The following is a 22,506-nucleotide window of genomic DNA, read 5'->3' as shown; positions in this document are numbered from 1 at the left end:
TGGTGCAGTACGACCAAGGCCAACTGTTCACAGAAGAGAAGCCCAATTCCAGGGACTCTCCCCATTGTGTGAGAAGACGGAATAGTATAGAAATAACAAACCACTACTGTGTGAGAGAGAATAAAAGTCTACATTTGGAGAGGAAACAAAACATTCTACCAACACTTACTGGAAAATAAAAGAAAGACCTCTATCAACCTGATGCAGAATCCACTCCTGAAGATGTCTAGAAAGAGAAATCATAAATCATTAATGGCCAAGAATAACCAAGGCAACAAGACAGCTCAGAAAGAAAGTGAAAAGTCTCCAGAAAATGAACCTAAGATATGGAAATATGTGACTCAAATGACAGAGAATTCAAGATCGCAGTTCTGAAAAAATCAATGAGATGCAAGAAAACACAGAAAGGCAGTTTAATGAACTCAGAAACACAATCAAAGAACAAAATGAACATTTTACCAAAGAGATTAAAATTTTTAAAAAGAACCAAATAGAATTTCTGGAGATTCAGAACTCAATAGAAGAAATGAAGAATGAAATAGCCAGCTTAGGTAGTAGAGTTGACCAGATGGAGGAAACAATCAGTGACATCGAAGACAGAAACCTGGAAATGACAAGAATGGAAGAAGAAAGAGACTTGAGACTTAAAAGAAATGAAAGAACTCTACAAGAATTTCCTGACTCCATCAGAAAGCACAATGTAAGAATAATGGGCATACCAGAAGGAGAAGAAAGAGAGAAGGGAACAATGAGTACATTCAAACAAATAGTCGATAACAACTTCCCAAACTTGTGGAAAGAACTGGATCCTCGAATCCAAAAAGGAAATAAAACACCTAATTACTTCAACCCCAACAGGCCTTCTCCAATGCACATTGCACTGAACCTGTCAAAACTCAACTACAAAGAAAGAATCCTCAAGGCAGCCAGGGAAAAGAAGACGGTAACCTACAAAGGAAAGCCCATTAGAATATCATCCGATTTTTCAGCAGAAACTCTACAAGCCAAGAGAGAGTGAAACCAAATATTCAAACTATTGAAACAGAGAAATTATGAGCCAAGAATAATATATCCAGCAAAGATATCCTTTAGATATAAAGGAGGAATAAAGACCTTTCCAGACATACAGAAGTTGAGGGAATTTTCTAACACACGACCTGCACTATAAGAAATACTAAAGGAGCTATTCGACCACCATCAACAGGGACAATTTGTGGCAACCAAACCATAAAAAGGGGTAGAGTAAAGGCCTGAACTGGAACATGGGAATGGAGAAAGTAAGCATGCTGAAGAAAATGGAATACTCTAAATATTCAAATTTACATAAACTTAATGGTAACCACTCAAAAAAAAAAAAAAAAAAAGAAAAAAGAAAATCCAGAACTAAAATATATAACATAATAAAAGAAGTAACAGGAAAAAATCGTAAAGTACCACCACACTGAAATAATAGATACCAACTAAAAGGTAAAAAAACAAATGGAGACACACTCCTCCCAGAAAACCAAAGATAGAATGATAGGAAATCCTCATATATCAATAATCACCCTAAAAGTAAATGAACTGAACTCACCAATAAAAAGTCACGGAGTAGCAGATTGGATCAAAAAACTAAAGCATATGCTGCCTACAAGACACAGTTCTCAGCTACAAGGACAAATATAGACTCAAAGTGAAAGGGTGGAAATTGATACTGAAAGCAAATGGTATCCAGAGAAACACAGGTGTAGCCACTCTGATATCAGATGAAACAGACTTCAGGATAAAAAAGGTAACAAGAGACAAAGACGGACATTTCATAATGGTAAAGGGGACTACTCGATATTTATGCCCCCAATTAGGGAGCACCAAAATACACCAAGCAACTACTAACAGAACTAAAGGGAGAAATTGACAAAAGCACAATTATAGTAGGGAACCTAAATACATCGTTGACAGCTATGGATAGATCATCCAAACAGAAAATAAATAAAGAAATATCAGCCCTAAATGACACATTAGATGAAATGGACATAATTGACATTTATAGAGCACTTCATCCTAAAACATCAGACTATACATTTTCCTCTACTGTACATGGAACATTCTCAAGGATAGACCATATATTGGGACATAAAACTGGACTCAGCAAATTTAAGAAGACTGAAATCATACCAAGCATATTCTCTAATCACAAGGTTTTGAAATTGGATATCAACTGTAAAAAGAAAGCAGGAAAAACCACAAATACATGGAGATTAAACAACACACTTTTAAAAAATGACCGGGGCAAAGAAGAAATTAGAGGAGAGATCAAAAGATACATAGAAACAAATGAGAATGAAAATACATCCTACCAAAATTTCGGGGATGCAGTGAAAGCAGTTTTAAGAGGGAAATTTATATCATTACAATCCTATCTCAAGAAACAAAAAAATCCCAAATAAATAACCTCATGTCACACCTTAAAGAACTAGAAAAAGAACAAATGAAACCCAAGGGCAGCAGGAGAAAGGAAATAATAAAAATCAGAGCAGAATTAAATGAAATAAAGAACAAAAGGACAATAGAAAAAATTAATGTAACAAAGAGCTGCTTCTTTGAAAAGATTAACAAAATTGAAAAACCCTTGGCTAGACTCACTAAAATAAAAAGAGAAAAGACACTAATAAATAAAATCAGAAAGGAAAGGGGAAGTTATCACGGATGCCACAGAAATACAAAGGATCATGCAGGAATACTATGAAGGACTATATGCCAACAAAATCAATAACCTAGAAGAAATGGACAAGTTCTGAGAAACATATAGCCTTCCTAGGCTGAACCATGAAGAATTTGAAAATCTAAATAGACCAATCACCAGTAAGGAAATCGAATTAGTCATCCAAAACCTTCCCAAAAGCAAAAGTCCGGGACCAGATGGCTTCACTAGTGATTTCTACCAAACTTTCAAAGAGGATCTAATACCTGTCCTGCTCAAACTCTTCCAAAAATTTGAAGAAGAGACTGTACACCCTAACTCATTTTATGAGGCCAACATTACCCTGATACCAAAATCTGGTAAGAACAGCACAAAAAAAGAAAACTACAGACCAATATCTCTAATGAAAACAGTGGCAAAAATCCTAAACAAAATTCTAGCAAATCGAATGCAACAATACATTAAAAAGATTATTCATCATGACCAAGTAGGGTTTAACTAAGGGGCACAAGGATGGTTCAAAATACACAAATCCATCAATGTGATACATCACATAAACAAAATAAAGGACAAAAATCATATGATTATATCAATTGATGCAGAAAAAGCATTTGACAAGATACATCCATTTATGATTAAAACACTTAATATGAAAATCGTTTAACGTAATAAAGGCCATATATAACAAACCCTCAGCTAATCTCATAATTTATGGTGAAAAACTGAAGCCTTTTGCTCTATGTTCAGGAACACAACAGGCCTGTCCCCTATCACCTCTGCTTTTCAACATAGTGTTGGAAGTCCTTGCCAGAGCAATCAGGCAAGAGAAAGAAATAAAAGGAAAACGGCACCCAAATTGGGAATGAAGTTAAATTGTCATTCTTTGCAGATGATATGATGCTATATATAGAAAACCCTAAAGACTCCACCAAAAAGCTATTAGAAATAATCAACGAATACAGTAAAGTTGCTGGCTACAAAATCAACGTACAAAAGTCTATTGCCTTCCTATATACTAACAATGAAATCTCAGAAAAAGAAATTAAAAAAACAATTCCTTTTGCAATTGCAGTAAAAAGAATAAAATACCTAGGAATAAACTTAACCAAGGATGTGAAAGACCTATATGCTGAAAAATATAAGATATTTTTAAAAGAAATTGAAGAAGACACAAAGAAATGGAAAGACATTCCGTGCTCATGGATTGGAAGAATCAACATAGTTAAAATGGCCATGTTACCCAAAGCAATATAAAGATTTAATGCAATCCCCATCAAAATCCCAATGGCATTTTTTAAAGAAGTAGAAGAAAAAATCATTACATTTGTTTGGAACCACAAAAGACCCTGAATAGCCAGAGCAATCCTAAGAAAAAAGAACAATGCTGGAGGTTTCAAACTCCCTGACTTTAGTTTGTACTACAGGGCACCAGTAATCAAAACAGTATGGTACTGGCAGAAAAACAGACACATAGACAAATGGAATAGAATTGAGAACCCAGAAATAAAACCAAATAAATATGGACAGATAATTCTTGACAAAGAAGCAAAAAACATACAACGGAGAAAAGACAGCCTCTTCAATAAATCGTGCTGGCAGAAACGGAAAGCCACGTGCAAAAGAATGAAACTGGACTGCTATCTGTCACCATGTACCGAAATGAATTCAAAATGGATCAAAGACTTAAGCATAAGACCTGAAACAACAAACTGTACAAAAGAAAACATAGGTACTAAACTTTGGACCTTGGGTTCAAAGAGCATTTTATGAATTTGACTCCAAAGGCAAGGGAACTAAAAGCTAAAATAAATGAATGGGACTATATCAAACTTAAAAGCTTTTACACAGCAAAAGAAACCATTTATAAAATAAAGAGGCAACCAACTGAATGGGAGAAGATTTTTGCAAACAGTGCCTCCGACAAAGGGCTAATATCCAAAATATACAAGGAACTCACACAACTCAACAACGAAAAACCAAACAACCCAATTGAAAAATGGGCAGAGGACTTGAAGAGACATTTCTCCAAAAAGGACACACAAATGGCAAATCAACATATGAAAAAATGCTCAATGTCACTAATCATCAGAGAAATGCAAATAAAAACCACAATGAGATATCACCTCACCCCAGTCAGAATGGCTGTCATCAACAAGACAAATAGTAACAAGCGTTGGAGAGGCTGTGGAGAAAAAGGAACCCTCATACACTGTTGGTGGGAATGCAGACTGGTGCAGCCGCCATGGAAGGCAGTGTGGAGGTTCCTCATATAATTAAGACTAGAATTACCATATGACCCAGCAATCCCTCTCCTGGGTATCTACCCAAAAAATCTGAAAACATTTATTCAAAAAGACAAGTGTGCTCCAATGTTCATTGCATCTTTATTTACAGTGGCCAAGACATGGAAACAAACAAAATGTCCTTCAATAGATGAATGGGTGAAGAAGTTGTGGTATATATACACAATGGAATACTATTCGGTGGTAAGAAAAGATGATATAGTAACATTTGTGACAACATGGATGGATCTTTAGAATATAATGCTAAGCGAAATAAGTCAGACAGAAAAAGCAGAGAACCATAGGATTTCACTGATATGTGGTATATAAACCAAAAACAACAAAAGAACAAGACAAGCAAATGAGAAACAAAAACTCATAGATACAGACAATAGTTTTGTGGTTACCAGAGGGTAAGGGGGGTGGGGGGTGGGAGATTAGGGTAAGGGGGATCAAATATATGGTGATGGAAAGAGAACTGACTCTGGGTGGTGAACACACAATGTGATTTATAGAGGATATATTACAGAATTGTACACCTGAAATTTATGTAACTTAACTAACAATTGTCACCCCAATAAATTTTAATTTAAAAAAAAGAAAAAGAAATAATATATGCACCCCTATGTTTACTGAAGCACTGTTCACAACTTCCAAGATATGGAAACAACTGAAATGCCCATGAATAGACGATTAGACAAAGAAATTGTGGTAAAATTTTTATACAATGGAGTGTTACTCTGCCAAAAAAAAGAATGAAATCTTACCATTTGCAACAACATGGGGATATTATGCTAAGTAAACTAAGTCAGACTGAGAAAGACAAATACCATATAATCTCACTTATATGTGGAATCTACAGAACAGAATAAACGAGCAAACAAAACAGAAACAGACTCATAGATACAGAGAACATACTGATGGTTGCTAGATGGGAGGGAGGTTGTGGAATGGGTGAGAAATATGAGGGTATTAGGAAGTACAAATTGGTAGTCACAAAATAGACATGAGGATGTGAAATACAGTATGGGGAATATAGTCAATAATGTTGTATAGACTATGTAGGGTGTCAGATAGGTACTGGACTTAGCAGGGGGATCACTTCATAGATTATATAAATGTCTAACCACTGTGCTGTACACCCGAAACTAATATAAAATAATACTGAATGTCAACTGTAATTTAAAAATATATATATGTATATTCACAGGATGTAAAGTACAGCATAGGGAATACAGGCAATAGTATTGCAATAGCTATGTATGGTATCAGATGGGTAGTAGACTTGGGTTTATCACTTTGTGAGGGATATAAATATCTAACCATTATGCTGTTTTATACACCTGAAACTAAAAAAAAATAAAACAAAATAAGGAACGCAAGAGTTAGAGAATTATGAGGAAAAAAGAATTCACTATACTAATTTAATTTTTCCTAGATTAAGATAATAACCAAGTTACACATAATTTTCTGACATATTGCTCTTTTTATTTTTTTCACACTGCTCTTTCTTAACCTAAATTTTTTCACGTAAATTATACCTCAGAAGCAGAAGCTTGTCTCGATATAATGATGGGTTCTTCGTATATTTTCCTATAAGATGACAAAGAGCCTAATATTCCTGGATTTACAAAATCAATTAACGCAAAAAATTCTTGCAGATCATTCTGAACTGGAGTACCTAAAGAGATAAAAGTGATGAGAAGGTCAAGTTTCTATTTTACAATTACAGGTCTATATAGAAATGTGTATGTACTTTCTTCCCTATGAGAACTAAATATAAGTCAAGTCCCTAAAACTGAGGACAAAAGAGCAACCAAATCAAGCTGAAAAAAGAATATTAATCATCATATAAATTTTTTACTCTGGTTTTAACTGTGTACTAAATTCTTATTTAGTATAGCATAGTGGCTGAGTACAGGTTTTGAAGTTTGGTTGGGTTCAAATCCTACCTGCATCACTTACCCTCTAAGTGACCCAGTTTTATTATTTATAAAATAAGGATAACAGTAGCTCCTAGGGTCGTAAGGATCAAATGAGTTCATTCATATACATACTTAGAATAGGGCCTGGAGCACAATAAATGTTCCATAACTGTTAGTGATTCTTAATATTATTATAACTGTGTGACTATGGATAAATTGCTTAAACTCTTTAAGGTAAACTCAGGATTTTTTATTTCACTTATAAAAGTGGGAAGATAATAATTTCCCACTGATATTACAAAACACAGAGACAATATGTGAAATAACCAGCACAGTGTCTACTAAATTATCATTATTTCCTTTTATTATTACCTATTATTATTACCTTTCAAAGTTATCATAGCAAATTGGGATTTTAACTAATCCTAAAAGTTTACACAGACTAGAATGGAACAATATACCCTGCATATATTACATACTCAATAACTTTGGGCTAATTTTCAAAGATACATTAGCATGTTTCAATAATTATAATATCAAAAGAATATATAAATCAGCATGGTCCAACAGTATGTCAGGTGACTTTTAAATAACAGACTAAAAAATATTATCCAAAGATATAAATAATATAAAAGGTACTAATTTCATTAAAATAAACGATACAAATTTCACAATGTCAGAGTTTAATGTTCACTTCCTTGAAAACTAAATGGGGAGAGTTCCGGTAAAATGGCTGAGTGAGGTGAGCCTCTGTAAAGCTCCCCTGGAATTTACAAAGAATCGAACAACAAAATCTCCACAAAGGACTCCCTGCACAGCAGACAGGCAAGACGAAGAGGCCCACTACCGACTGAAATCACCTACAGGTGGGAGATTCGCGCGAGTGGGGGGAGGAGGAAAGGGAGAAGTACACGGAGACGGAGCCGAGCGGGCGCAGGACTCAGACCTAGTTCAGTGCGCCGAGCTCGCTGCTTCCCGGAACTACCGCAGCTGCGGGAGATCGGACTGCTAGGGCTCCGCCAGGGCTCCACAGGGCTGAGGGGACAGCATATAACACGGCTGAACCCAACGCTCACGGCAGAGACCTCGGAGAAAAGACTGAGGGAAGAAGGCTGAAAACGGTGGTTTAAGCCCGCACTGCCGAGCAGAGAACGGAGCCTTAGGCACTGAGACTGGCCGCCCCCTCCCTCCCCTCCCAGAGCTCGCCCCACCCCCACCTGCCCGGTGCTAGAAGCGAAACAGTAGCAGTGTCAGATCAAAACAACAGAAAATTTGCTATATTTGAGAACTGTGGCCCACAGACACAAATTCACAGCCCAACTAGTTCCGGCAAAGGGGAGAGACCTGTGGAAGCAGGACCGGCTGTGGTGGTGGTCGCCGCCATTGCTCTGGGCCACGTCTCACAGCTCACCCCGCCCCTGGCCCCACCTATCTGGGCGGATCCCTGCAGGAGTAAACAGAACTGCTGAAACATAGGGGCTCTGAATCAGGAGCTGGAAGAGCTTTGGAACATCAAAAGCTCTCTGCATACCCACCGGGACACTGCGCCCTGTGACCTAGATGAACTATTAACAGAGGAGAAGCCCATCTCCCAGGGAATCCCCCCATTGTGGGAGAAGCTGGAATAGTGCAGAGAAAACACAGCACTACCTTGTGAGAGAGGAAAAAAAAAAAGCCTGCAGTTGGAGAAAAAGTAAAACATTCTACCAACAAGTACTGGAAAACAAAAGAAAGACCTCTTCCTATCAACTTGTTGCAGAAGTCACTCCTGTAGATGTCTAGGAAGACAAATAGTAAACCAGTAATCGCCATGAATAACCAAGGCAACAAGATAGCTCAGAAAGAAAGTGGAAAAAAAAAAAAAAAAAAAAAAAGAAGAAGACTAAATGGATCAACCCCAGGTAAGACCAATGCTTATTAATTTTTTTAATAGATCTAATCAGTTCTAAATATTTAGACACATCATAGAAAGACTATAGAAACTATATTTATGCTGGTATGCATTTTCTTAAGCCTTTAAAAGAATATCGATGACAATGACTAATAAAGATAGGAAGAATGGGAAAAGCAAGAAGAGGGGAGAGAAAGGTATAAGGATCACTGTGGTTGCCTTCCAGACATTCATCCAACCAAGCCTTTGTCATGCGTCTTACTTTGTGTCAATGAGAGGAAGGGTTTGTGTCTTATACTGGGTTTCCCCAGAAGCAGAGCCTGAGACAAGGATTTGGCTGCACATGATTTATGGAGGGAGTGCTCTCAGGAGAAAGGGAATAATGGAAGCAGAAAATAGCAGGGGAAGAAACTAAGCAAGGATGGCATCAGCTAAATTATAGGGAACATTAGAATATAAATTGTACCATAAAATTGGTACAAAATTAGCGAAAGCAAGGAAATTAGCGAAGCAAGGAGGCTGGCATTTTTTTCACTTTCTGCTATATTGTGAGTGAATCACTGACCAAGCCACAGGTGAGAGAGTAAGCTCTTATTCAACCAAGGGTAATTCTCCAGAAAATACAGGAGACCCGAGTTGTTTAATCAATAGTCCCAGCACCTAAAAATTATCTGATTTTCAAATGGAAGAAAATCCTATTTTGATTCCTTACCTTTGGTACTTTTCAGTAATCCATATTTCTCAATCTTTTTAATTTCTTTTTCTTCCCCTTCTAATGCCATTTTAACTCCATAGCTGCTACTACTCTTCAAATAAGCAATACTGCCCCACATTCAAGAGTAAAAAGAAACAGCCTCTGTTTTTCTCTTCCAACACAGTGTAACTAAATTCAACTACATCTTGTTTTCCTTTGCTTTTCTGGCCCCAACGATCTCAAAATCAAAGGCCAGTCAAGAACTTTAATTGCAATTTTGGAAATCAAATATAAAGAATCCACTCAGTTCTTCAAACATCCAAAGATACATGAATCACTAAGTTAAGTTTTCCATTTCCTAATTTTTTTCCTTTAAAAATAGCTTTTTCTAAATGTACAACGTTAGTTTTTCTATTCTCTGTTTTCCATGTTACTATTATCACTGACAACATTTGTTGGGCATCTACTAAATCTTGGGGATACAAATAACTAAGAGATTTGATCCCTGTCCTTTTACCTTTATAACCTTTAAGTGACTAAATCTGAAGAATATAAAGATCATTTAACATTTCTCAAAATCTTAACATTTAAACTTTCAAAAAAGCTTGTATAGTTTTAAGTCACTTTTAGTAATGGTTAATATAATCCTCCTACACAAACTGCAAATCAAATGACCATGAATTACTTAAAAGATGGGTACCCTCCATACCTCAACTCAATGAGAATGGTATAGGGGAGTTTTCTGTTGCTCTAGGGCACACTTCTACTCTAAAGATGTCAAATGGAGGAAAAAGCTACTGGTCACACCTCTTCCCTCCTCATTGTCACTTCAAAGAAGAGCACAGCAGTACAGAAAGGACACAAGAAAGACAAAATGACACAAGAGATCATGATATAATAAGAACAACCACGCCTTGCCCACTCCTTCCAAAAGGATGGAAGATGATAAGGAAATGAAGCCTTGAGTAAAAATGGAAGAGTTGTAAATATTGGCAATAAGTATAACTCTTTTCTTTCTTCTGCTGCCAGAATGACAGATTGAAAGGGCCACTCAGGACCATGGTGAGGTGTGGAAGAAAAGCTACACTGAGCTACTCAGGCCTGATTCTAGTCTAAACCTTAAGCTACAAAGAAGTGGGTAGAAAAGGACTCTTGTATGTACATACAGTCCATCCCACCTTTCCAGACAGTGTAAACCAGAAATTTTGGCTAGCAATAAATAAACTACGTGCATGCAGCACATATATACTATATAAAAATAACACATATTTTATTAATCACTTACCATGTTTCAGGTAGTCTTCCAAGAATTTTACATGGATTAATTCCTTTACCCTCACACAACTCTATGAAGTACATGGTATTATTATCCCTATTTCACAGATAAGGAAACTGAGGCACAGAGAAGTTAAATAACTTGCTCAAAGTTGCACAGCTATAAAAGTCAGGCTTAGGGACCAAGAAGAGGCAGTCCAATCCCGTCTCCTACATTGTTTGCCATGATAGCATTGTTTTTTTCCCTCAAAACCCCAAAATCTGAGTTCTAGAAAATTACATAAGAATTTGAAAATTCAATCCTACCAAGGCTGAATTACCACAAGTTTATTAGTATGAATTCCATCCTACACTATCAATTCTTTGGATGCCAAGAATCATATTATAAGTTTTATATGTTCACTAGGCAACAATTCCATCCTATCTCCCCAAAAGTAAATACTGACCAGTTAGAATTATTCTTTTCTCACAAGAGAGGCTACTGAGGGCCGTAGTTGTCTTAATGGCTCTGTTCTTCAAACGATGTCCTTCATCACAGATTAGAAGATCAAATTTTATATTTTTAATTTGATCCAGGGAACGAAGTAACATTTCATAACTGATGATAAGAACAGAATAAAATGGAGATTTGATAAATTCATCTACTTTGTGGTCCTAAAAAAAAAAAAAAAAAAGATAATATTTAATAAATCATGGATAGAAACTGTGTGAAATGAAATTTAAGCAGCATATTTCTCACAGCCATTAATCAAGTATTAGAATACATTAACACAAAACCAAATTACAACCAAGAGTTTCATTTTTCTGCAAAGGAGTTAGAGATTTACATACACTTGAAAAACTGCTACATAGAGTGAAAACGGCAGTATTGATTTGAAAAGCTGGAGATTTAGAAAATAACCAAGACTAAACTTTTAAAAATCTCTTACCTGATCAACAGTAAATATCTTGATCCTTTCACTTCCTAACCATTTTTGAAATTCTTTCCTCCAATTATTCACCAAGCTTCCAGGTGTGACAATAAGTGTCTTCTTTATTACTGGCTTGCCTCCATAGGGTCCCTGACACTGTAGAGTCCAGATGAGCGAAATACATTGCAATGTTTTCCCTAAACCCATTTCATCAGCAAGAATAGCTCCACATCTGTTATTCACCCTGTTAGAAATAATTATACTTCTTTAATCACAATAAGAAAATACTTTATTCCTCTAACATCATCACTTATTAGTCAAGAACCAGATGCTGGTATTTTGTAATTAGGACAAACTCTACACCCCCAATAAACACTTTTTCTAGTTTTTCATTCACCTGTTTTACAACTTATCTCTTTTGCATCTTAAATCATTGTAATCATTACATACTTATTGTCAGCTAAACTGGTAAAACAAATCTGAAATTAGTTCAATCTAAATCATCTGTTGCTATTATATGTATATATTTAGAGACCAGAAATGAATCTAAATTTTATATCTACATTTGAATACTTTAACTCTGTGCTTCACTAGCAATTCAGCAATTTTTATCAGTTTCAGTATTAAATATTGAAACAGTTTAAAATATATTGTAAGAAATATTAAACACTAAATACTTGATCTAATACACATAATTTAGCATTATGCTACAGATCTACTAGCTTAATGCAATTTAAAGTCAAATATTATAAATATTATACAGAATATTATTAATGAGTGGCATTTCATACCACTTTGTAGTTTGTAAAGCCCTTTGAGATACACACACACACACAGGGTGCCAAAAGAAAGTACACACATTTTAAGAAAGGAAAAACTATTAAAATTACAACGATGGTAATGAGTACCTATTATAATTGCAGAAGTCAAATGTGACTTGTATTCATCTTTTGTTATTGGTATCTATTGAGTATTACAACGTCAATACAGTCCTTTCCTTTCTTAAAATGTGTATACATTTTTTTGGCACCCTCTGTAGATGATACATATTTAAAAAGTTACAGGGCTTAGGACAAGCAAGGAGGCGCAGTAGGTAAACACTGTGCTTACCTTCTCTCACAACCACGTCAAAATTACAACTTACCTACAAAACAACCATTATCAAGAATTGCCTAAAATCAAACTGAACTGAAGTCTTTCAACTAAGGACGTGCAGAAGAAGCCAACTCCAGATTGGTAGGAAGAGCAGAGATGCAGAACGAGCTGGTCCCACAACCGTGTGTGACTGATAAAGATCAGGAGGGATATTTTGGCTGTGGAGGTCCCCCCTACCCTCCAGAAGAGCGAGAGGTCCCTGCCTCACCCCAGCCCAGGATTCCAATGCCAGGGAGAGAAGTCCCCATAATTTCTGGTTATGCAAACCAGCGTAGACTGTGACTGAGACTGAGTGCAGCTGCACTTCTAGGCGCTCCGCTTAAAGGGACTGCACGGGGACTTACCCACCAAAGGAATCACGCACTCTGAGCTCCGGCACAGCGGCTGGAAAGGTAGCAGGGCCATATGGGGGGGGCGGGCAAGAGGGGGAAATGAGTTGTCTGGCTTAGCATGGGGGCTGGAGAGGCAGTTTTCTCCTGGACGAGGGAGCTGGTGAAAGCCATAGTTTCTTTGCTGAGCCCTCCCCCTTCCTCACTTGCAGACGCAGGCAACCATCATATCAAGTTGCCACTGATCAATCACCACACTGTGGCGATTCAAGACCCAGCCTCGCCCAACTTTTGAGCACACCCAGGTCGCTTCCAGTGTCTTTTTCACACAGACCGCCTGCCTTGGCTCAAACTGCAGACTTTCCTAGGGTCGCTCAAAGGTTCACAGAACCCAGATAAGCAGCATCTGGCTTGAGCATGTCCTGTACCTCTGGCTGTTCAGCCCTAAGCATGGCATTAGCGGCAGCTGGCCTTGGTTTGTGGCTTGGCCTCTCAAGGTGCTTCCAAGCACAATACAAGCGGCAGCCATCTGCGGATTTGTGGTTCCTGTCAGGTGGCCCTGGGTGGGGATGACCTGTGGCTGAACTTGACCTACAGCGGATCCCCTTCAAGGTGGTCCTGGGGCTGGCGCCCCCAGTGGCCATCTTCAAAACAAGCTGTAGCATTACCCAGCCATCTCCAAGTATGACACCCAAAGTGTGGATTGGGCAGGCATCAAAGTCCTGCTGAGGCAGATCGTGCTCTGTAGGATCAGCCCCTGCACAATAACTCTTCCACTGTAGTCAAGGCCAGTCCTCACAACTAGTGAGCCCAAGGGTCAGTCTCTCCCATTGATGTGCAATTATCAACCAAGGCTCAACTATAAGAGGAGGGCACACACAACTCACACAAGGGACATACCTGAAGCGTGTGGCTCAGGTGACCAGAAAGACTGTGCCACTGAACCCCACAACACGTCTACTACTTAAGGCCACTCTACTAAGACTGGAAGACATAGCAGCCCTACCTAGTATATAGAAACAAACATAGAGAGGCACCCAAAATGGGGAGACAAAGAACATGTCCCAAATAAAAGAACAGAACAAAGCTTCAGAAAAAGAACTAATCGAAATGGAGATAAGCAATCTATCAGACACAGAGTTCCATACACTGATTATAAGAATGCTCAATGATCTCAGAGAGAACTTCAACAGAGAGATAGGAAGCATAAAAATGAAGATGGAGACCATGAAAAAGTACCAGTCAGAAATAAAGGATACAATAACGGAAATGAAGAATATATTACAGGGAATCAACAGTAGATCAGATGAAGCAGAGGATCCAACAAGTGATGTAGAAGATAAGGTAGCAGAAAACACCCAACCAGAACAGCAAAAAGAAAAAAGAATCCAAAAAGTTGAGGAGAGTTTAAGGGGCCTCTGGGACAATATCAAGCATACCAACATTTGCATTATAGGGGTACCAGAAGAAGAGAGAGAGCAAGAAACTGAAAACCTACTTGAAGTAATAATGACAGAAAACTTCCTTAACCTGGTGAAGGAAATGAGCATACAAGCCCAGGTAGCACAGAGAGTCCCAAACAAGATAAACCCAGAGGCCCACACCAAGACACATTGTAATTAAAATGCCAAAGGTTAAATACAAAGAGAGAATCTTAAAAGCAGCAAGAGAAAAGCAGTTAGTTACCTACAAGGGAGCCCCCATAAGACTGTCAGCTGATTTCTCAACAGAAACTTTGCAGGCAAGAAGGAAGTGGCAGGAAATATTCCAAGTGATGAAGAGCAACGACATACAACCAAGGTTACTCTACCCAGCAAAGCTGTCATTTAGAATTGAAGGACTGATAAGGAGCTTCCCAGACAAGAAAAAGATGGAGTTCATCACCACCAATCCAGTATTGCAAGAAATCTTAGAGGAACTTATCTAAGATGGGAGTGGGGTTAAGGATGGGTGAAAGGAGAAGGGATTAAGAAGTACAAATTGGTTGTTATACAGTAGTCATGGGGATGTAGGGTATAACAAAAGGAATACAGTCAATAATACTGTAATAACTAGGTCTAGTGCCAGACTGGTACTAGATCTATCATGGCGATAGAAGGGAGTGGGGTTGGGAGCAGGATTAAAAAGATGAAGGTATTAAGAAGTACAAATTGGTAGTTAATACAGCATGGGGGATATAATCAACAATGTTGTAAAGATCATATAAGGTGGGCACTGGACTTATCAGGGGATCACTTCATAGACTGTGCCCAATGCGCTGGATGCCTGAAGTTGAAGAAGAATAATACTGAATGTCAACTATAACTAAATATATAGGTATATATGGTCCTGGGATGTGGAGTACAATGTAGGGAAGATAATCAATGGCATTGTAACAATGGTATTGTAACAGCTATGTAAGTTGTCAGAGGGGTAGTAGTTTGGGGGCGGTGCGTTATCACTTCATGAGGGGTTTAAATCTCTAACTATTATGTTGCTTTGTACACCTGAAACTAATAAAAAATTAAAAATTAAAGTTACAAAGTCCAAGGAACTTAAGGATACTACCAAAAACGTAAGTATAGTTTGTTTATCATTCTATTCCTCATTACTAGAATAATCAAAAAGTAATTTTATATATGTTTTCTATTTCAAAGTATAGAGAAAAATTACAAATACAAATTATAGCCACTATTATCATTTTTGATCAACAATTTGCCAAGGCAAGACCAACACCAGTTGAGATATACAGAGTGGCAAAGACAAAATAGTGATCCATCCTTTCATGGTGAAGGGAAGAGAGCAAGAAGCCTTCACTGAGAAGATGCACCTTGAGCAGAGTTCTAAAACATGAATAGGAATTCACTACATGAATTAAGTGGTTCAGTATAGTTGGAACTTGAACTGAATTCCAAGCAGGGCAATACAAGGCTATTGGCCTGGCAAGACAGGCAGAAGACAAAAGATGAGGATAGTTATCCTTGAAAGCTCAGACTGTATCTTGTAGGTCAGTGTCACCAAACACCAGTCTTTCATGACTACCATCACGATTTTTTGCCATATATATGTGTTAATTATTATTTTTCCTTAAATCAGCTCACTTTTTTTATTTATTTGAAAACTCTTTCTAAGCATAATTTATCTGTGAAACCTAAAGTTTAATGTACAATAATAATTCATTAGCTAAAATATGCTACTATTAAAATTTAAATACCAGGCTTGCCCATGTATACCTGAAATAACCCCACACACTACCAGTGGAGTGCATTATCACAGATTAGGAAACATTGCTCTAAGTTCTGAGAGTCTGAATTATTTTAAACAAGGAAATGCCATGTTCAAAACTGTTTTTCAGAAATAGCAAGCTGGTGGTGATAAGTAAAATGAATTTGAGGAGCAGATGTACAAGTTAGGAGCCACTGCAATATCCAGATAAAAATATAATTTTATATCAGTTACTAGTGCTGCTGCAGTGGGATGCCAGAAAAGATTAGGAATCAAGAGATATTTAGGAGGTCAAAATAATTAAAAGTTCGGTTTTGATCAGATTGAGAAGGTGAAAGAAAAGAGATCAGAGATGATTTCCAGGCCAACTAAGATAAGAGTTCCAAAGAGAAAAGCAAATCTGAGAGAGAACACGAGTCTAGACCATTTCCAGGTGACAGCATTCCCTTAATTTGTCACCATTCAATGGGTTCTGAGAGCTTGGGAAAATTTACATTCCCAACTTCCTGTTAAATGACCAATTTAAAAATCATGGGCCTATGCATTAAAAACAAAAGTAAAAAGAACTGGAGGAAAATATACCAAGATGTTAGCAAGGACCTTTGATTCTCTTTTATTTCCTTTGGGGTTTTCTGGCTGGGGTGGGGGTGAGGGGGTGTGGGGGGAGGTCTTCTATAATATCTTTAAGAAAGGATACTACAATTCTTTAATCAGAAAACTCAATTTAGAAGGTGGCCTCCTTTTTTCATTTTAAGTAGAGGTGATTAAGGAGAAAACCTTTTTCTAAAATTCTCATGAGGAGAATTAAGACTTCTTCCATTTTTGCCCCCATCTAGCTTTATCATACTACTAGTGAATTCTTCTTATACCACATTAAGGTTTGACTGTATTTAGTTGTTTCCTCAAATACTTTATAAGCTATTTATGAGTGAGAACCATGATTCTGAGTCCAGCTTCTAGCAGGATGGCTAGCACCATCAAGAACCACTTGAACACTTAACGCACACATTAAGTATCATTCACCATTCCCACTAAAATTCATGATGTACCTTCTGAGAGTTATTATATCAGACTCTTCCTAGAAAACCATAATGTTGCAGGCTGAATCAAAACAGATTGGACTCAACAAATGATTTATTTTCCTACCTCATTCCCATCACACATTCATAAAGAAACATGATTCCTTCTTTCTGATGTGGTCGAAGATGACGTACGAGATGAGGATCTATCACTACATCCACAATAGGGAAACAGTTCCTATTGAACATCCACTGATGATTATTGTCTGGTTGTAGCATAACAAGAGAATCTTAAGAAAAGGTAAAACTATAATTACAAATGAATTGCAATTTCACATTGTTAGCAGCTATATTATCTTGCTTTAATTACTTGTAAGATAGAACTGATTGCCATCATTTGTGGCAAAAAAAGAAAAAAAACCTTCAAATTTAGTAAACTAATGCTAAGCAACGGTACAAAATAAAAAAGTAAAATCTCATGCTTTATTGATGTAAGATTTCATGCAAAAACTTACAAAGTTTTCCAAACTTCATATGCTCAAAGTGCTCTTAAACCACTAAAATTCACTATTGTCTAATAAGAAATTCACTAAGCCACAACATTTAATAGTTCAGTATTCAAAGCAAAGAGAACTATTTCCAACAGAAAGCATAGGTTGGAATTTTGCCAAGATGCACTTGCTAATGCTCACAGCTTCTTATTCTTGAAAGGCTCCCTAAATTTAACATAAAGGCTCCTTTTGTTTTCAGTACTGTACACACTAACAATGATCATCACTCCTATTAGTCAGATTGAGAATTTTCCATTGACTTCACTATTATTTGCTTAAAGTTAATTACTACATTCATGAATATCAAATTAATGAATCTTTGCAAAGGAGCATGAAGTAACCATAGAATAATGTAATTCTTTAGAAATATGCTAATACAATTTAAAAGATTAAAATACCACCAAAACTTATTTAATAAAATATAACAAGATAGTAGGTCTCAACTGATAAATCTGAAGTCACATAATAAACTCAACAAAATATTTTTTGAATTTATTTGTATGTCTACGTCATGGTTAAAAAAGAAACCAGATTTTAAAAACAAACAAACAAAAAGAAAAAGAGGACAAGGAGAGGGGAAGATAAAAAAAAAGGTTACAGTAGATTAAATAAATATCCATCAGTGTGGAAATAGGCACAGAAATGAAAGTTTGATCATGTTTACTATTAGCAATTACCCAGAAGAAAGTTTTCTGTGGCTCTTCCTAAGTTTCTGAACAAGTAAAAGGAACTCTAATTTTTGAGGTTAACTTCTGGCAAGTAGGAGGACACTGAGAAGTGAAAATGGAAAACTTAGCCCTTGGCTTTCCTCTATATCCCAGTAGCAAAGCAAGAGTATATCCCTTGTAGATTTCCAACAAAAAAAATGGCCTCGGTTTTTTTTGTTTTTTTTTTATCTTTTAAAAAGGACAAAGGAGGTAAACAGAAGACAGAGGTGAAGAGCATACAGTGTTCAAGCAAGAAGGACCATAGGATCATAAGTCAACTAACAAGTTGCCCATCTTCAAGAAAGATAAAACATAAACCACCATGATAATAGGACACCAGTTCAAATTTTAAGATGCCGGTGTACCTTCACAGTGAGGCATCGTTTAATGCTAACAAAATCTCTCATGCTTTAGTTTAAACTCTATAACATAATTCTACCCTTGGCAAGATAAAATAAGTAAATGAGACTAATGAATTATCATTTACACAAAGGGCTTCCATATATATACACATATATGTATGTGTGTATATATATATGTATATATATGTATATATACATATATATAAATTATCACAATAAAATGTTTAATTTGCTCACTCAACAAATATTTATTGTATACAGTATACACCAGGCACTCTAAGTCTCTATGGCAGTTATTGGAACCCACATTTTACACATGAGGAGGCAAAACATTAGTGAGGTAAGGGACTACCCCCAAGGTCAAGGAACCACTGGTTCAGTGGCAAAACCAGGATTCTAATTCAGGTCTCTGAATAAGCACAATATTCTTTCCAGTTCCCCACAGTCCTCCCTTACATAACAGGAAGAAGGTAAAGAGAAAGGAGAAATAAAGGAGAGAAGTAAGCTTGTTAAAAGATCTGATGGGACAGAATGTTTGGATAAGGAAGAAAATCAGAAGCATAAACTTCCAGTGTCTGTATTTCAAATAAATCTCAAAAAGCTCATATAGAGGTAGGAATTTTTAATTTAGGGTTTTTTATCCCAATTATGCCAAGAATTATTTGAATTTAGTTAAGTCAGTTCACCTTTCTGGGCCTCAGCTTCCTAAAATGCAAAGTTATGTAACTGATCTAAATGATCTCAAAGGAGATATATCACGATATATAATACATACAATATATATTACACTCTTTTATTTCTTATAGTTTTTGCTATCCTAAACTTAATTTTTATTTCTACTTATATTCACTACAAACTTTCAACATATCAGTATTATACATGCTAACATTCACATTTCACAAGAAGTTTACCTGTTCCCAGGAGGAATTTTTCTTTATTCCTGGGACTGATACTTTTAAATCTATTCTGGCCATTTCTCACCATACTGGATTATTTATTTCTGATGATTGATTGAGTCACAATTTTTATTAGCCCTTTTCAAATTCTACTAGGTAGGTAACTGTGCTGCCTCAAAGGCCCCTTGATTTCAATAATTCTGTTTCCATAATACTAGCAAGAGGACAAAGTACTTAATTATATTACTTCACATATTTTCACTTTACCACTATTATGAAAAAAGCATACTCTTTTCTCCAATTTTTCCACTACACTATAATTCAAATTTACTGCCTGTCTCCTCACCAAATGATAAGCTCTCTGATGACAGTTTTACCTTTGGGCCCAGTATATAAAAGGCACTCAAGAAAATACTTGTTGAGTGAATAATCAATTTTTTTTTAAAAGTCAAAAACAGGCTAGGTTTCATTTTTTAATGTTATTTTTAAATTAAATTCATTAATGTGAAAATGAACTGACTGAACTGAATTCTTTTCATGACAACTCACCATTCAATATTGTAATATACTAATGCAAGTGATCAAACATATGGTCCTCAAAACAGGAATATAAACATAATCCTGTCTCATGAATTTACTAATTTTTCTCCTTACTAAAGATATCAGATTTTATCCAAAATTATACACATGTATGTGTACATCTACGATTTGCATATTTTCCTTCAACACATAATTTTGATTACTGTTTCTTGGAATGCATTTACTTATCGAATAATTCCCAAACTATATTCTTACTCAACATCAGTATCATCCCTTGCGCCAGACTGTATATCTGAAGAACAATATAGTTTCACCTGAAAACTTTAAAATTGAAACTTTAAATTCACATACCAAAAATCTTATGACAGGAAAAACAGAATAGTCAAATTATTTTTTAAATCTTACTTGGTGCATATGGGTCATGGCGTGGTTTGCAGTTTTGGAAACTACTCTGCCTATTTTCCTTTGAACTTGGTTTACAGACACTTTTTAAAGGGTTAGAAAAACACTTCTTGGAAACTTGAAAAGAATGTGATGTAGAAGGACTTCCACCTCCAAGCTGAAAACATTTGCCACTGCTGAAATCATCTGGGGAGATTATACCCATGACTTCTATTTCTTTTCCACCAATCATCATTGTTTGGCCCTCTTCGATCTTTTCAAGCTCTTTGAATTTATATCCAGTGCCTTTAAATTGAAAACAAAGAAAGTTAATTTACTGACACTCTAAGATGATTTAATTAGTGATTTTCACCTTCCCTTAACATACAGAATGATAACTGTGCTTTGAATGCAAATAGCCTTGTATAAACCATTAGCCAGAATGAAGACATAATTTAACATTTTGGCAAAAGAAAAATTACTAAAATCAGAAAAAATAAATAATAATATAGCTATAAAAATTAGTCAAGTTTTAGACAAAGCAAGTTTTTTTGTTGGTTTTTTATTGAAACTATAGCCAATTGTACCTATAGTTTTACCATCTCTGCAGAAAATCAAGAAAAGTTTTTGGTGGCTATATATCCTCCTTGCTTGTGAACAAACTACAGAAACACCATCACATTTCTATTTCTATTTAGGAAGAGCTGGAAATTTGAAAGAGAGCTATCAATAAAAGCAACTGCTACCACAATTACCATGCTGTTCTGCATGAGATAGGAAAGTTGAAATACACTGTGGCAAGAGGCCACTGATGGTCCAAATTCCAGCTCTTGAATAAAAAATGGGATATTTTATAATATCAAGCTTGTTTGAATTATTAATTCAACAGACATTTATTAAGTGTTGCCATGTGTAAGATGTTGGTGGAATATAGATATGAGTAAGTCAAGTCAGTTTGCTCAAAATGGGCTCAATTAACCAGATAGATAGTGATGGAATTTCAGTCTCCTATGCCTGTCTATACTAAATGCATAGTTATTGTGTGATTCCAGGGGACAAGAACTGTGTATACCATAAACTTTTAAGTCCCTAAAAAATAAAACACTCACATTTTAGAAAATATGACCTTTTTAAACTAGTTGGAAATTGCTACAATTTTCCCTATTAAAATTAGGCTAAAACTTACAATTTGTGCCAATTGGTAAGTTATATTCTTAAATAATTTATGATGGAGCACTGTTTAATGTTATTGCTGATATAGAAAGAAATTACTTAGCTGATGTTCCTAAATGCCAAAGACTCATTGCTCTATTCCCCAAACTATGTGAAGTTAACAGTAGTGTTGACTTCTCCACATTAATGAAGAGCATAGTCCTCTTCAGACACAATAGTCCCCTCCTTTTCCATGAAGGATATGTTCCAACACCTCCAGCGGTAGCCTTAAAACCATGAATAGTACTAAACTCTATATATATTATGCTTTTTCCTATACATACATACATACATAACTATGATAAATTTCAATTTATAAATTAGGAACAGTAAGAGATGAACAATAAAAAAGAACAATTATAACAATATAGTGTAATAAAAGTTATGTGAATGTGGTCTCTCTCTCAAAATATCTTATTGTAAGTCAGACAGGAAAAGCAGAGAACCATGTGGTTTCACTGATATGTGGTATATAAACCAAAAACAACAAAA

The 22,506-nt window shown here is 36.1% G+C and overlaps 1 protein-coding gene across 11 annotated transcripts in view; it reads right to left on the bottom strand.

The window, feature by feature from the left end:
- RAD54B (RAD54 homolog B) overlaps positions 1 to 22,506 on the bottom strand; it is a 128,095-nt gene that overhangs the window by 37,017 nt on the left and 68,572 nt on the right. For 10 of the 11 annotated variants that reach the window (XR_002135967.2, XM_019713370.2, XM_019713373.2 and 7 more), the window contains 5 exons: positions 20,827 to 21,108; positions 17,493 to 17,655; positions 11,677 to 11,902; positions 11,194 to 11,401; positions 6,504 to 6,643 (listed from right to left, as the gene is read on the bottom strand). Coding sequence is in view for 10 of the 11 variants with exons in the window: in XM_019713370.2 (XP_019568929.2) it covers positions 6,504 to 6,643; positions 11,194 to 11,401; positions 11,677 to 11,902; positions 17,493 to 17,655; positions 20,827 to 21,108 (1,019 nt within the window). In the remaining variant the exon portion in view is untranslated. The remainder of the gene's footprint in view (positions 1 to 6,503; positions 6,644 to 11,193; positions 11,402 to 11,676; positions 11,903 to 17,492; positions 17,656 to 20,826; positions 21,109 to 22,506) is intronic. The other variant, XM_074316237.1, reaches the window with a different exon arrangement.

This window comes from Rhinolophus sinicus, linkage group LG12, assembly GCF_036562045.2.
Source record: "Rhinolophus sinicus isolate RSC01 linkage group LG12, ASM3656204v1, whole genome shotgun sequence".
NCBI lineage: Eukaryota > Metazoa > Chordata > Mammalia > Chiroptera > Rhinolophidae > Rhinolophus > Rhinolophus sinicus.
The sequence above is the reverse complement of the archived record's forward strand: the minus strand, read 5'-3'. Positions and strand labels throughout refer to the sequence as shown.